The sequence below is a fragment of the Talpa europaea genome (assembly GCF_964194135.1).
Source record: "Talpa europaea genome assembly, chromosome: 15".
Lineage (NCBI taxonomy): Eukaryota > Metazoa > Chordata > Mammalia > Eulipotyphla > Talpidae > Talpa > Talpa europaea.
The window spans coordinates 34,139,528-34,156,580 of record NC_140083.1 but is presented as its reverse complement, the minus strand read 5'-3'; the positions used below and the strand labels follow the sequence as shown (position 1 = coordinate 34,156,580).

General features: G+C 37.1%; 1 protein-coding gene across 1 annotated transcript in view; it reads right to left on the bottom strand.

Annotated features, from left to right (window-relative positions):
* The window catches only part of PTPRR (protein tyrosine phosphatase receptor type R), a gene marked incomplete at its 3' end in the record, with an annotated part of 234,267 nt that overhangs the window by 38,692 nt on the left and 178,522 nt on the right, over positions 1 to 17,053 (bottom strand). Inside the window, exons 7-8 of the mRNA XM_084255015.1 lie at positions 10,482 to 10,668; positions 7,132 to 7,216 (exon numbers count right to left, since the gene is read on the bottom strand). Coding sequence (XP_084111141.1) covers positions 7,132 to 7,216; positions 10,482 to 10,668 — 272 coding nt within the window. The remainder of the gene's footprint in view (positions 1 to 7,131; positions 7,217 to 10,481; positions 10,669 to 17,053) is intronic.

Sequence of the window (17,053 nt, the reverse complement as noted above, 5' to 3'; positions counted from 1 at the left end):
AAGTAATTTCTATAAGAAAAAAACCTTGCTTTTGACTTTCTTAGCAAAGCGTTGGGGAAACTTTATTGATTTCGCTACCTGCTATTTATTAGAAGATTCCACAAATGTCCTCAACCAGTAAGACTTCATAAGAGGTCCACATTTTTCTTTTTTTAATAATGGCTATGATAGACAAAATTTCTTGGGAATTTGACACTATAAACTTCTTAGAAGCAGGTTAGCTGTCTAAATTAAGTTTATGTTGGAGATTCGTGATTTATGGTATTTGCAAGTATACAAAAATTTATAAATATTTTTTTCCCACAAAACAAGAATACAACATATCAGCAAGTAGGGAAATGTAGGGTTCCAAACAAACCCTTTTTGAAGTGAGTTTGTACTTTAAAAGCCAAGAATAGAAAAGCTTTATCATCATTATTTTAATGCAGTTATTTTCATCACTACTGTTATAATTTTATTTGCTAAGCCTTTCACTCTAGTTATTAGTCAAAATTATTATAATTTTCTGGGCCTCCCCTGGTGGCGCAGCATTTGAGCGCTGGGCTGCGAAGCTGCCTGCAGCCTCTGCAGCTCTGGTTCAATCCCCAGCCACCAGCGAGGGTCCCACATGGCGCGCAGACCTCTCCTGCTGCGCCCACTGCTCCCCTCAGCAGTGTACTTCGGTCCTTCTGCCTGCTCTGCTCCCCGCTCTGGCTCTGGTGAATTCTCTCACCCTCCCGCGCTTCTGACTGAACCCAGTGCTTGTACAAATAAAAATAAATAAATCTTTAAATAAATATTATTACAATTTTTTTCAGAACAGATATTTCTGGGCTCTATGTTAAGCATTTGGATACTATTTATGATACATCTGGACAATGCCAATTACTGTTACAAATATTAAATGAACACCAATTACTTTTCCTTATTCTCTTCTATGTCTTTTCATTTCTTCCTTCTCTTTTCTCCCACCCTTCCTCCCATTCCTTCCTTCTTTTTTTCTCTCAATAATTATTGAACACATACAGATTTAGTGACTAGAACACACGAAATTTCCCCATTTTGGTCTCTATAAAATACTTTCTGGCAATATTATGTCTTTTATTTAACCAAAGAACTGTTACCTAAACCTTGATATTTTGATTGGTTTCACATGAAATTGTGTCCAAAACTTTTCTGTTCTTAAGATTTTCTCTTCAGGAAAAAAAATCCACGTGAGTTTTGAAGTCAAGAGAAGTGATGAGATGAGTGCTGAGCAGAGGCAGGGATGAGAGGAATCAGATTGTTTTTTCAGAGATGAAGTCAAGATAAGTGGGAAATGAAGGGAAAGCAGGGTCTGGTGATTGGAAATTACCTTCAAATTTGTTGCAGGGGAGAGGGAAATCTCAAGGTATGCATTGTTCGCTATGGTAGCCCTAGCCAGAAATAGCTCATTAAACTTAAATGAATTAAAATAAAACTTTAAAACCAATACCTTGAGCTCACTAGTTATATGTTAAATGTCCAGTTGCCAGTTGAAGCTTGCAGATAACATACTGGAGATACAGAATATTTCCATCATTGCAGAGAGTGTCAATGGATAGCTCTGATCTTGGCAAAGTAAGATGGTTTTTGTAGGGTAAGGAAAAATGTCAGGCTTTTCTGCCCTCCTGCCATCAGGATAGATGATGGATCCTTGCGGTCCTGAATGCATGCCTGATGGCGGGCACCTGGAGTAGGGTGTGGGCGTAGGTCGATGGGATTCACCTGGGCTGAGACTGGGATTTTTTTTTTTTAAGGGCGGCGTCACGGGGACACCAGGAGAAGCCTAAAGAGAAGCCGAGAGAAGGCCAGAGAGCCCAGAGTGAAGATCTGCTGGGGGCTGGGAGGCCTGCCAGCCTACCGGCCCCCCAGCACCCCTGCTGCCATGTACCTGCTAAATCCCAATAAAAGCCTGCAAAAAGCCACTGAGGACTCTAATTCTTCCTTTACCCGGTCTGCATGGGATCAAAGAAAACCTGCTCAGTGGTCATTCCTGCCTTTATAGTTTTTCTTTAAAAACTCACTTTTTTAAGAACCACGTAAGACTTGTTAGGAAAAATGGCTATTGAATATTTCAGCCACACAACTTATATGTGTAGCTACTTTCTTCCAGGTACTTAATATAATAAAATGGGTAATAAAGTATGAACATTATAAGAAATATTTTAAAATATGAAATGATGGCCAGAGCAATTAGTGCTCTTAAATTTTATGTATTTTCTTTTATACTTGTATCAATAAGTTGATCTCATGGAAGAAATATACATAAAATGTATCATTGCCATACTTCATTGATATGCAAATAATTTCATATTTATATATGATTGCTGTAGGGAGCAGGAATGGACACAGTGCAGGTTTTCTGATCCAGCAGACCGGGTAAAGGAGGAGTCAGAGTCCTCAGTGGCTTTTTGCAGGTTTTTATTGGGATTTACCTGGTACAAAGGCAAGGGTGCTGGGGGGCCAGGAGGCTGGCAGTCCTCCCAGCCCCCAGCAAGTCTTCACTCTATCTGGGTTCTCCGGTGTTCTCGGCTTCTCTCTCGGCTTCTGCTGCTTCTTTCTCGGCTTCTCCTTTGGCTTCTCCTGGCGTCCCCATGACACCGCTCTTAAAAGCCCAGTCTCAGCCCAGGTGAATCCCATCTACCTATGCCCCCCCCCCACCCTATTCCAGGTGCCCACCATCAGGCATGCATTCAGGACTGCAAGGATCCATCATCTATCCTAATGGTAGGAGGGCAGAAAAGTCTGACATTTTTCCTTACCCTACAATTGCTTATTTTTCTCATTGATTTAATTTAGGACACAGAGACAGTTTCACAACTAATATCTGTTTATATATTTCAAAATAATTTGTTAGTACTTTAATCTTCCACTTAGTTAGCACTTTGATCTACCACTGAGAGTGTTCTGAGCCAGACTGACACTGTCCTTAGAGAACCAGCTATAATTTAATTGGTTCTAGGCCATCCACTTCTACTGCCAGATACCCTCAAATTAAGTGACCTCCCAAGGTCACTGTAAGGTTTACTGTGGACTTTAACAACAAAAACAATCACAATACTTAAATCTTAATTATTTGCTCATTATTTTTGTAATTAACTCATATTATAGCCTAAACTAAAACATAAGGAACAGGTTTGCATATTCATTCCAGTCCTCTCTGATGATTTTCAATCAATGGGGCGGCTTGTTCAGGCTATATTTACAAAATTATATTTTATGCAATGGAGCATGGGTGGAGTATTCAGGACAGACATTTTCAATAGAAAATCCATCATTTCCAACATCAGCTGTCAGCACAGGTGCCCTGGTTCAAGTGAACCGCCCAGTTCTGGGAATGGAAAAGCTGACACAGGACTACGAAGTGGTTGCCTGATATCATCTGGGCAGGAAATAGAAAAAACTAAACTTTTAAAATAATCCTAGTAATTTCCAAATCCTTCTGAGATTGCATGCATAAATATGATAATTGTAATGGATGTATATGGCATTATTATATTATGCTTGGTAAAACTTAGTTGAGAAATCTTAAGAGACAAAGAGAAAGAGAGAGATAGAGAAGCACCAGTTCTAATATATAGTACTTTCTTTTTTCCCTTCCCTTCAGTCAGTTATGGCTATTAAAATTTTTCAATTGAGAATAAACCTTGGGTAAAGAGAATTAACTAATTAAAAATATGTGTTAGTCACAAAAGTCAGTAGCCTTGCTATACACAATCAATCTGAAGAAGAAGAAATCAAGAAAACCATCCCTTTTACAATTGAAACAAAAAAATCAAATACTTGGGAATAAAACTAACAAAAGAGGTGAAAGGCCTATACAAAGAAAATTATAAAACACCATTAAAGGAAATAGAAGAAGACACAAAGAAATTGAAAGACATCCCCTGCTCATGGATTTTAAGAATTAACATTATTAAAATGTCCATCCTACTAAAAGCAATATACAGATTCAACACTATTCCAATAAAAATCTCAATGACATTCTTCAAAGAAATAGAACAAATACTGATGAAATTAATATGGAATCACAAAAAACCATGAATAGCCAAAGCCCTACTGATGAAAACAAAGGAGGAAGGAGGTATCACTCTTCCAAACTTCAAGCTATACTACAAAGCCATAATAATTAAAACAGTTCAGTATTGGACCAAAAACAGCCACACAGACCAATGGAACTGAATAGAGAGCCAGAAATAAAGCCACACTTATATGGACAACTGATCTTTGACAAAGGAGCAAAGAACATGCAATGGAACACAGACAGTTTGGTCAATAAATGGTGCTGGGAAAACTGGACTACCACACACAATAAAAATGAAACTAGACCATTACCTTTCACCGTGCACAAAAATCAATTCAAAATGGTTAAAAGAACTGGACATAAGACCTGAAACCATAAAATATATAGAAGAAAATATATGTAAAACACTACAAGACATACATTGTAATAACATCTCTAAAGACTCATCACCTGAAGCAAAGAAAGTCAAGGAAAAGATAAACACATGGGATTACATCAAACTGAAAAGCTTCTGCACAGCCAAAGAGACATTAACTAAAACAGAGAGACACCCCACTGATTGGGAAAAAATCTTTGCACTCCATTCAATGGATAAGGGCCTGATCACAAAGATATACAAAGAACTCACACGGCTCAACAAAACAAAATAAACAATCCTGTCAAGAAATGGGCAGAAGAGGGCCTCCCAGGTGGCGCAGCGGTTGAGCGCTGGGTTGCGAAGCTGCCCGCAGCCTCTGCAGCATCGGTTCAATCCCCGGCTGCTCCCCGGCCACCAGAGGAGGGTCCCACATGGCGCGCAGACCTCTCCTGCCGCCCGCTGCTCCCCTCAGCAGTGTACTTTGGTCCTTCTGCCTGCTCTGCTCCCCACTCTGGCTCTGGTGGATTCTCTCACCCTCCCCCGCTTCTGACTGTACCCAATGCTTGTATAAATAAATAAATAAATCTTTAAAAAAAAAAAAAAAAGAAATGGGCAGAAGAACTTAAAAGACATTTCTCCAAAGAGGAAATGCAAATGGCCAACAGGCATATGAAAAAATGTTCAACATTCCTTCTAATCAGGGAAATGAAATTAAATCCACATTGAGATACCACCTTACACCAGTAAGAATGGCACCTATCAAAAAAACAAGCAATGGTGAAAAAGGAACTCTCCTGCATTGCTGGTGGGAGTGCAAACTGATCCAACCACTATGGAAAGCTGTCTGGAGGTTCCTCAGTCTACTAAAAATGGAGCTACCATATGACCCAGCAATTCCACTCCTAGGAATTTATGCAAAGGACACAAAAACATTGATTCAAAAGAACACCTGTATCCCTATGTTTATTGCAGCACTATTTATAATAGGTAAAACCTGAAAACAACCCAAATGCCCAAAAATAGATGACTGGATCAAGATGTGGCATATATACACAATGGAATATTATTTAGCAATCAAAAAGATAAACTCATGCCATTTGCAGCAACATGGATTGAACTAGAAGGAATTATGCTCAGTGAAATAAGCCAGAAGGAAAAAGAAAAATATCGGATGGTTTCACTTATAGCAGGAATATAGGGGAACCAAATAAGACATCAGTGTAAAAAAATAATAACAGTACAAAACACAACAAAGCAAAAACAGTTACAAACCAGAGACATACTGCAGGGGAGGAGGCGGGAGAGGGATCAGAGGGAGGGAGGGAGGAGCACAGGGGACTGAGGTGATGGTGCATGGGTGCATTGGTGAAGGAAACTCTATGGGGACTACGCCTGAGGGGGTGGGGGGAAGCAAATATTGTTTAAAAATGAACAATGATGTAAAAAATAAAAAAAATAATTGACTAAATAAAAAAAATATGTGTTAGTGATCTTTAATGATGTATTTCCAACAGCACCAGAAAAGAAGCCTGAAAACATCATTAACAGTAATTCTTGGGACCTCCCTGGTGGTGCAAAGGGTTAACCTTCACCACTGTGAATCTATCTGCACCCTCTGCAGCATGAGTTCGATCCCTGACCAGGGAGACACCCACATGGTGCAGCAGACTTCTGTCTCGCCTGCTGCTCCCCTCAGCAATATATTTCAGTCATTCTGCCTGTTCTGCTCCCGACTCTGTCTCTGGTGGATCCTCTCACCAGAGGCCTGTATCTTCTGGCCTGTATGCCAGTTCTTGTATGCATAAATAAATAAATCTTTAAAAAAACAGTAATTCTTAATATTACCATAAATATGAAACATTTGCTGTCTTATTAAGGAATTAATGGATTGACTTGTGAAGACTTCACTGTTTCAGTTAATAGAGGGAAAAATAATTTGTGACTCCATCTTTCCATAGCTATTGCCTGGAGTTGTTTGTGTATTTTGCCAAAACCCTATATTGGGTTGTTTAGTCATTCATTGACAGTGTTACTTCCTCCCCAAAATATTTGAGTCCTTTCCCCATTTTTAATTTATGTTATTTGTTTTTATATTGTTGAACTGTAAGAGTCCTTTACATATTTAAGATACAATAAATCCCTTTACAAATATCCTCCCAGCTTGTGAGTTGTCTATTTTATGATGGTGTCCTTTGAGGGATAAAACTTTTTAATTTTAATGAAGTCCAATTTATTTTTTTCTTTTGTTGCTTATACTTTTGGTGGCATTTCTAAGAAATAATTGATTAATTCAAAGTCATGATGATTTTACATCTGTTTCATACTAAGAGCTGCATAATTTCATCTCTTATATTTAAGTCTTTGATCCATTTTGAATTAATTTTTGTATGTGGGATGAGGCAGAGTCAATTTAATTTTTTGCATGTTGCTATCCAATTGTTTCCGTGCCATCTATCAAAAAGTATCATTTCCCCATTGAATTGTTTGACACCCTTGACAAAAATCAATTGACCATAAAAGTGTGTCACAATAATCTTTTAGAACTTGGTGTGTACTAGAATTGTCAACTAATCATTTTAATGTTATAAGGTAAAGTTACTAACCTCAGGTCACTTGAATGATTATTAGTCTTATATGGTTTTGTAGCTCTAAATTTTATGTATATCTGCATGTTATGAGACTGGGAAATAGTGAGGTAGGGGGAAGGCTTGCATTTTCTAATACAAGCTATTTAATTCAAGAAACTTACTAGGCAAAATGGTCTTATAGCGATTTTTAGTTCCATGACGTGGAATGTCAATTTCCTTGGGATCCACAAAGTTCATTGGAATTTCCTGCAAAAATAAATGAGATCAAATTAGTGCATCTAATGCTGCCCAAAGAAAATCTTCACAGGGGGCCATCTGAACCAGAACACTATTGCACTTCAAAGTCATTTATAAAGCAACAGATTGCCACCTCTGGTTGACCAACACCCTTCCTTTCATAAACATATCAACTGCATCCTGACAGGCTAACTCTAAGAAACAGCTCTCTGTGTCAGAAAGTTTTGTTCTATATGCAGCAATTAAAAAGACATATAAAACTTTAGTTAGATTTCAAAATTCCTCTTCTGAAATAACCGCTGGAAATATATAAACAGGCAGCTAAGATATTGAATTTTTTAACAATGTATTCAAAATTTCTCAGATCTTTATGTATGACCAGCGCCAAAACTTTCACCCTGATGGATTCTCATTTAACATTAATCATGACTCTCTTAAGATTATTAAATCTTCCCTCTCCAAATGGTAAATACAAAGGGAATTTCGTTGTTGATTCAAGAGATGATGATATGCTCTTTTGTATTAAGAAATGGCCTGTGATAATATTTTTCCCTTTATGGTTGTAAAAGCAGTATTTTTTTTAATTTTATATATTTTTACATTATTTTTCATTTTTGCACAATGTATGCATTTTCATCTTGGTTATAGTCCCCATACAATTCCCACCCCCTTGTTTTGATCCTACTCCCCTTTCCCCCCTACCCCCCAGTGTGTCTCCGGTTTATAGTTACTTGTTGATTTTGATTTTTAATTTAATATAATTAGTCTTTTTTCCTGGCTCCTAATTTAGGTTTTCTAAATTCCTGCTATGAGTGAGACCATTCGGTATTTTTCTTTCTCTTTATGGCTTATTTCACAGAGCATGATCCCTTCCAGCTCCATCCATGTTGCTGCAATTTTGATTGCTGAGTAATTGGAAACAACCCAAGTGCCCCAAAATAGATGACTGGATCAAGAAGATGTGGTACATATACACAAAAGAAGTATTTTTAATGATGGACATCCAGATGCTATTTTCTCCTACCTAACAAGGATGTAAATGTTTTATTTAGTCAGAATATATGTCTGTACCACAATGTCTGGAGAGAGAACAATTATAGCAGAAGTGACACTAAGGAAGTGCATTAGGTGTAAAAAAAAAAGGTGAGCACCCCTACCAGGCTGGGACAAAGGAAATGCTAAGCAGTCTTCCTAAAGGTCCACACAAATATTTCAGGATTTGATTATATAAAATAGTATGTCCTTTAACTTAAAATTCTGCAAAGAATTGCTTAGATGAGGTTAATATGAAATAAAATAACTTGTATCCTTCGACATAGCAAATATTTTTCTTACTTAAATGTTTTCCAATGAAAAATAGACCACCACAGCTTCCTATTTAGTGAAGTGAAAGAAATTATCTATAAATTAAATCAAATGGTCCCAGTTCATAGACAATCTGAAAATTGGAGGAGTCAGACATATAAATTTTAGACTTGGTCTACAGTATAGTTTTTTTTCCCTAACCTTGTATTATTTTAGATATTTATTTTGGATATTCATTATTTTAGATATTCATTTCTAATCTCCACTCCAATGAAACATTCTAAATTCTCAGGTCCAAGTTACTAATATAAGCAAAACTGTTGAATTGTTCAAAATAAACCATATATTCATGGTTGGTAATTTCACAAAGATTAATCTGCATTGTGAAAGTCATGAAGTAGGTAATATCTTTATTTTCCCTTGCTTCTTTTTGCTCTATGTCACACATTGACAATATGTCATCTTCCAGCATTATCTTTCTCTTTGGGACTTCTTCTTGGCCTCATTGCTCCTTACAGGGAAGTCGACTGGCTAGGGTTTAGCTCATAAAACAAAGATCTATCTGTAGTTTTAGAAAAAATCTAGGTGTGACTTCGGCTAACTGTGCAATAATTGCCCATTTCTTTTATCTGTCATTTTCCTCATCTATTGAAAAATATCTCATTTGCTTCACATTAAAAAAAAAATGACACACTACACCGTCTAATTATTACAATGGTATGCATGCAATTTACTTTGGACACAATAATAGCTGATGAAGCTAATGGGTCAACCCCTGCTGGACCTTTTACCATTAGGGTGGTTGTAAATATCTTAACTGACCCTAGAATGGCCAATTTGTTATACTCAATATATATGACTTAGGAAGTAGGTTTAATCTGTTTCCCTGCTCTCTGGGTAGAAATGTGTTTTCATGCATTCAGCTATCATAAGCAATAATGATGGATAACCATGATTTTTAGCTGAAACTCACCCTCATTTTTAAGCTATACTTGGCTTTTGTCCTGTGTTTTTTATTTAATTAAAGTGTATTTTATTTCATTAGACAGTAAAAGAAAAAAAACAGCAAACAACTAGGGTATCATCCATGACTTCTTTTTTTTTTTTTGTCTGCTTCACCTAATAAGCCCCACTCCTTGTGGATTCTAGTAGCTCCTCCCCATTTCACTGTTACTATCTTATTTTAGACCACCAGCACAGTTCCACAGAATTCTCTCCCAGAACCTTTGTAATATCCTTTTCTAATGCTAACTTCCCCACAGAGAGAGTGATCTTTTTAGAATACAAGATAAAGTTGAACACTTACAGATAGTAAGACTCAGATTTTTTATACCTCTGAGGTATAAAAACAGTTCAACAGTTGCCACTTCCCAAACTGAACAATTTAATGCCCCAAACAGACAGCAAGGATGTTCTGTCTTCCTGAAATGCCTCTTCTCTAACCAGCTTCTTTTCTTGACACATCTTTGCCTGGCTGTCTCCGACATACTCTGCCTGAATTTACCTCTTTCCTCTGGTTTGACTACTTATCTATCAATAGCTGGAGAGTGGATCTAAAACTAATGCATGCAAGGGCCTCCCCAGTGGCGCAGTGGGTTGAGTGCAGCACTGTAAAGCTGTCTACAGCCTCTGCAGCGTGGGTTTGATTCCTGGCCAGCCAGGGAGCTACCGCATGGCGCAGCAGACCTCTTCTGTCTTGCCCACTGCTCCCCTCAGCAGTGTTTTCAGTCCATCTGCCTGTTCTGCTCCCTGCTCTGTCACCCTGAGGGTTTTCTCACCCTCCCGTGCCTCTGGCCTGTACCCCAGTTCTTGTATAAATAAATAAATCTTTTAAAAAAAATGCATCCAAGTTGATCACCTGTTTATTATAAACTGCAGAAGTGGAGCACAGTGTCATTTTAGTATGAGCCTCTAGTTCCTAGTAAATCAAAGTACCGACTGAAGAATGAATCATAAATAGCAGGCTCACCATGAATTCACTTTGGAGTAAATGTGAACTTGCCACGACGTCCCTCAGCTGTGACTTTGTGAGAATCCGGCTGGCTGACTGCAGGTACTCCATTGCTACTTTCTCCCGTGGGGTTGGTATAGCCACAAAGGGTTCAACATTCCCCAAGCTAGTCATGTCCAATGTAAGAGATACGTTGGACCCTCGTCTACATTGGAGAAGAAGGGTATTAGGATTCAATGCCACATGAATTATTTTGATCATAAAGACTCATCTTTCTTTAAATAAACACAATTCAATGAAATAAGGCACAGATGTCTTTTTTTCTTATTGTACTACAGTTGACTATAGCAACTTCCCAGAGTTTATTTCCAGGAAATTGGCAATCTTGCTAGAAATCCAAGCTGAGAAAATGAATTTCAATTTATTAATAAATATGTGTGTTATAGAAATAATAGAGGGCCTCCCTGGTGGCGCAGAGGTTGAGCGCTGGGTTGCGAAGCTCCCCGCAGCCTCTGCAGTGCCAGTTCGATCCCCGGCTGCTCCCCGGCCACCGGAGGAGAGTCCCACATGGCAGACCTCTCCTGCCGCCCGCTGCTCCCCTCAGCAGTGTACTTCGGTCCTTCTGCCTGCTCTGCTCCCTGCTCTGGCTCTGGTGAATTCTCTCACCCTCCCGCACTTCTGACTGTATCCAGTGCTTGTATAAATAAATAAAAATAAATCTTGAAAAAAAAAAGAAATAATAGAATACCTAATAATACTAAGTGAAACATTTAAGAAAAGTAAACATTACATTTGATTGAGAAATTAGATGTGACATAAACCATCTTTATTTACATGTATGTGTAGGAGTCCAGCAAGCTCAGAGGGAAAAGCAATTCAAATTATTGTCATTAAAATAGAATTTAGGGGCCTCCCCGGTGGCGCAGCGGTTGAGCGCTGGGTTGCGAAGCTGCCCGCGGCCTCTGCGGCGCCGGTTCGATCCCCGGCTGCTCCCCGGCCACCGGAGGAGGGTCCCACATGGCGCGCAGACCTCTCCTGCCGCCCGCTGCTCCCCTCAGCAGTGTACTTCGGTCCTTCTGCCTGCTCTGCTCCCCGCTCTGGCTCTGGTGAATTCTCTCACCCTCCCGCGCTTCTGACTGTACCCAGTGCATGTATAAACAAAACAAACAAACAAACCAGCAAACAAATAAATAAAGCATGCCTCTATACAAAAATAAATAAAAAAAATAAAAAATAAAAATAAAATAGAATTTAGAAGTTAAAAAGGTATAGTTTTTATAACTTTTGAGTGAATCCTTAGTTAGCCTTTGTATCCTCCACTTCTACATAAATGTGTATATGCAGGTAAGAGTGTATTTGCATATATTTATTTAATTGTGTGATAAACTGATAAGGCACCACAGGGACCACTCTAAGGAGTTACAGTTCCTATTTCTTCTGTAATTTTCTTTCTTTTGGTGGGAGGCAAGATGGGATTCTTTCAACTCATAAAGGCCCTGTGGTCTGGGTTAGAAGGTGTGAGTGCCTCTTACCAGTAGCATTAGCTGTGTGGAACCAGGGAGTAACTATAAAATTGTATGTACAAGACTGAGGGTCAAAGTCAGAGATTTTATTCACAAAATTTGTCAAACTGAAAGGGGTTTTTGGTATATGTTAAGTGATCAAGCATGGTGCCAAGTGATTGGCATCCAAGGAAATGGAGAACCAGGGAAAAACTGGTCAAAACAAAAGTGAGTAAAGATTGGATGAATAGACATCTATCTAGCCCTGCAAATTATTTTCTTTAAGTGATATTTTGCATGCTTATTAGTGAGTACTACATCAAGAAATATTTAAGTGACTAGTGCTTCATTTTAAACAGTGGGAAATTAGTAGAACATACCAAAAAAAAAAAAAAAAGCCATGAAACAAAATATATCAGTTCTTTACTCCTATAAATCATTCTCTGTTTGCAGCTTTGGTGCCATTCTATGGTTTGAATATAATCTGATTTTTGTTTATTTTTAAATGGTCTATAGTTGTAGTTTTAATTAGATGGTAATTCAAGTGTTTGCCAATTTATTTTCTGTATTTATTTCTAGTTACATTACATGAAGAATCAGAAAATGACTGGACTTCTAATGTTTGCAGTATCCTTATTCTTTCTTTGAGACAAATAATACATTTTCTAAATATTTTATAGATATTGTTTCCAACAACTAGTTTGATTATCTACATATCTACTTATATATCATCTTATTTCTATTATTATATATTATTAAAATTTTATTCCAATCTGTTTTTTTCCTAGCCTTTTTCCTGCTTGTTTTGTTAAAGCCTGAGATAAGATTATGAGTCTTGCATCACCAAATTGGCTCATTATTTTTCCTTAGATTTCTTATGTTTTTTACTTCATATATTTCTGCTATTGTATTATTTGAAGAGATGCATAATTATATCTTCATTGTAAATTTTATCAATATTAAATACTTTCCCACTACTTTTATATCTGACTTCACAGCTGACTTTTCAAAACTAATGCTGACATACCTGATAAACATTTCTTGCATGTTCTCGAAACATTTTTTCTAGTTCATATTACTTTTAACTCTTTTGGGTCACTGTGTTAGGTATTATGGCAATTGTATTCAGGATATCCAATAAAATACCACCCATCTGATAGAAGAATGCTTGCTCCCTCCTTTTATTCATTTATTACTATTTTAGTGGTTATTGGGGTGATTGACAGGGTTCCTATATTTCTGAGTAGGAGGTAATGAGTTGAAGAGGAATAAAGAATAGTTCTACTTTTAGACCAAGAATTTTAATCTATTTTTGGTGGAAAAGCAGTTTTCTAAAATTTCTCAGTCTAGTTCTGGTCTTCAAATTGACAGACATTCCTTTCTGGTCCTGATAATAGGATATTTGTTAGTCTTAGTTTCAAGTATATTTATGAGAAGTCATTTTTTATTGGCTTCATAGAAATTTTAGTTAAAAAATTGGGAGTGGGTGCTCAATAGATTTCTAATCAGGTGCCATTTTAAAACATGATTCCACTCAGTACCCTTTGCAGCCCCAAAGACAAAAGTCTCTGCAACCTGTGAATTGAGTGATGTACATGGTTTAAGAGAAGGCTAGGTCTCCTCCTTTGAGAGTGGTCAGAGCAGAGTTCTGAAGTAGGAGACATTTGTGTTAGGCATTTATGGTAATAGTTTAGTAGATAAATTTTGGTAGATGGTTATTTCAGAGAAAGAAACTGGCAGGAGAAAAAAATGTGGGAGCAGGAAATGATAAGGCATTTTTGAGAATGCGTAGATAAACGAGTTGGGGATCAGTTGTACAAAATGTATTTTGCAATGGGGGCAGGTTATACAGGAGCAATGAAAGGGAATTAAGAGTCATAGAAACTACAAGACTATAAAAAGCCTGCCCAGATTCAGAAAAGGGAGAATGAAAACATCAAGTTCCATTCACTTCTATCTTGACTTCCCACAGCAAACCCTGCCTAACGTGGGGGATTTCAAACCTCTGAATCCCCATGCCTAAGGGTCACTTGATCTAGGTGAGCATATTTTCTAGGATTCTGTGATAAACTGAGAGCCATGGAAATATTTTCATGCAAACTGACTTAGTAAGGAAGAATGACTTTTGTCTGGCAAAGGAAGGAAGAAAGGAAACCAATATTTATTAAACATCTATTATTTGCCAAGCACTATTCTAAGCACTTTCACATATGCTATCTCAATCTTCATAACAGCTTTCTGAGGTATGACTTTCCCCCTTTTTATAGACAAAGAAATAACTAATTTAGGAAACAATAGTGGAACAAGATTTAATGCAAGTTAGAATATACAACTCAAGCTCTTTCTGCTTTGCCACCCAAAGGCACAGACAAGGGGGAGAGATTATCTTATACTATGCAGTCAATTGTTGGGAGGAAGGTGAAAATTACTGAAGAGTAGGGCCTACCCGGTGGCGCAGCGGCTGAGTGCAGCGCTGCAAAGCTGTCTGAAGCCTCTGCAGTGCCGGTTTGATCCCGCGGTCAACGAAGGTCCCACATGGCCCGCAGACCTCTCCTGCCGTGCCCGCTGCTCCCCTCAGCAGTGTATTTTGTCAGTCCACCTGTTCTGCTCCCCGCTCTGACTCTGGTGAATTCTCTCACCCTCCTGCGCTTCTGACCTGTACCCCAGTTCTTGTATAAATAAATAAATAAATAAATAAATAAATAAATAAATATTTAAAAAAAAGATTACTGAAGAGTAATATGGAGGCAGTATAGTTTTCAGAGTACAAATTCCTGCTGTGCAGTCATTCTTGTCAGGGGTTCAAATCCTGCCTCTCATGGCCTTTCCTCAGAGTATTTAGACTCCTTGCATTGTGATTTCCTTCTCTTTTGTAAAAAAAAAAAATTCAGTGATCCTACTTCAAAGGGTAATTACAAGGACTAATCAGATAATATATGTAGACTGCCTATAAAAAGTGATGCCTGTCTGATATTAAATTTGGGTTATAATGAATAGAGGCCTATACAATGCTCACCGTCTGCTTCTCTGAGGACTCTATTTTAAGAGTTATTCACAAAAACTCAAAAATTGCTTACACTAAGATGAAATTTAATATTTTGAAATCAATGGATAGAATCTACATGCTTGTCACGAAAGAAAAATACATCCTTCTTGATAACCTATTTATCTTAAAATTTCCTTTTACTATGGCCAATCCATTTCCGCTGAACCCTAAACAATTCTAGAACACTTCACCTAACACCTCAGACAATGTCTCAGGGATCAATTATGGAGTTAAACTTACACGGGCTGTTGACCTTACAGAGAGCATTTTCCACAAAACAGCCCTTATCATGGTTAAGTGTGCTGCTGTCCTGGCAGTGAAATATTGCCATAGGATGTCATTAACTCGGGAAATTCTCTGCTTTTGTTAATTCTTATTTTCAAGGAACAAAGAGTATTTTTGTTCATTGATATATAGTGGAATTAGGAAATATAATCAGCAGAATCAACTTAAAAACCTGGATTCTTCTTAGTCATGTCTTATGCTTGCAGAGAAGACATTAAATATATACCCATATATTTGTTCAAGTGCCATTTTGTCATTATAAAAGCAACAAGTATTCATTGAGGAAAATTAAAAAATTCAGGAGTTTTTGAAAAAGAATTGAAATCAGTGTGAAAAAAACATGACAGGTATTTAAAATGACTTAAATTGTGTTATTTATAGGAAGTAATGATAGCGCATTATTATTTTGATTTTTTTCTTTGGTTAGAGAGGAGGTTAAATGTAATTTCATATGGCTATTTTTCATTTATAGAGAATGTTCATGTACCTTCCTTCATTTATATTGTGACATTCACATATTTGCTACTGATTACTATAATGTATAAGATATTAATTATTTTCAGCAATTTCTGTTGCCTTAAAACATTGAGGATTTTTAATGTCATGTTTATATGCAGTCAAACATATTAATTTTTTTTTGTGGTTTTGGTACATTGCTTCAATATGTAGACATTCTCCTGGAAGTTTAGATTTTTAAAAAGTTAAGCTTTTAATATATTTGTAACTATTTTGGAGTAAGGTAAAGGTGGGGATCCCCTCAGTGTATTTTCTCCAAGTATGTTATTAAATTTCTAACACAATTAACTTATCAACCTAGAGAAAGCGTGTGTTTTATGAACGTGGAATATTAGGTTTTTAACTAGCTAACATTGACCAAAAATCTGGCTTAACATCACTTTCTTGAACTAAGAAGGTGTGAATTTGTTGCGACAGTTCAAAACACATTTTAAAAACAAACCAAAAAAAACATAAGAAGTGAAGGAAAAATTCAAATTAAGGTGCGAAAGAAAATTTAAAGGACTTAGAAAAAAACAGAAATAATAGAAGGAGACCTGGACTTTTAATAAAAACAGAACATGGAAAATTAAGAACACAAACTCCTATTTAAACCTGATTCTCTTTTGTTCTGTAACTCTGGACAAACTATTTAGATATTTTTTAATGTCTTATGATTGCTGTTGGACAAAAGGAACATAATAAAAAGCTTTATCAAACTCCCACTGTAGCACCAATTATTATTTATGCCAAAAATAAATAAGAGGGAGGAAATTCAAAAGATACCACTGCAAACAATTGAAGGAAAAAGCAAATTCTTAAGGAAAGGTAAAAGGAATGCAATAAACAGCATGTTAATTACAATTAAGTAAAAAGGAAAACATGTATAAATATTATGGGCCAGGATCACACATCCATTTTAGCAAAGGAATATAAACAACTCTGTTGAAATTGTTTAATTCTGTATCACTGCTCCTAATGATGAAGAGGGGAAGAAACTTCAGCTAAAAATACAAGAACGCTAGAGCTGAGTTGGAATAACAAAGTAGGTGTTTAGTGTTCTGGTAGATGGGCTTATGTGCTGGATTTTGGAAGCCAGGTTTAGACAGAAGGGCAACTGTTTCCAGCATAGTGGCCCTGAGGTCTGTCTGCTGCTCAGATAAGACTGAGGACTGCCTGATGCTCAGATAGGGCTAAGAATTACAAAGTTACTTTTTGCAGTAATTTTGCCCCTGAGAACAGTCAGTCTTCAAGCAGAGCTC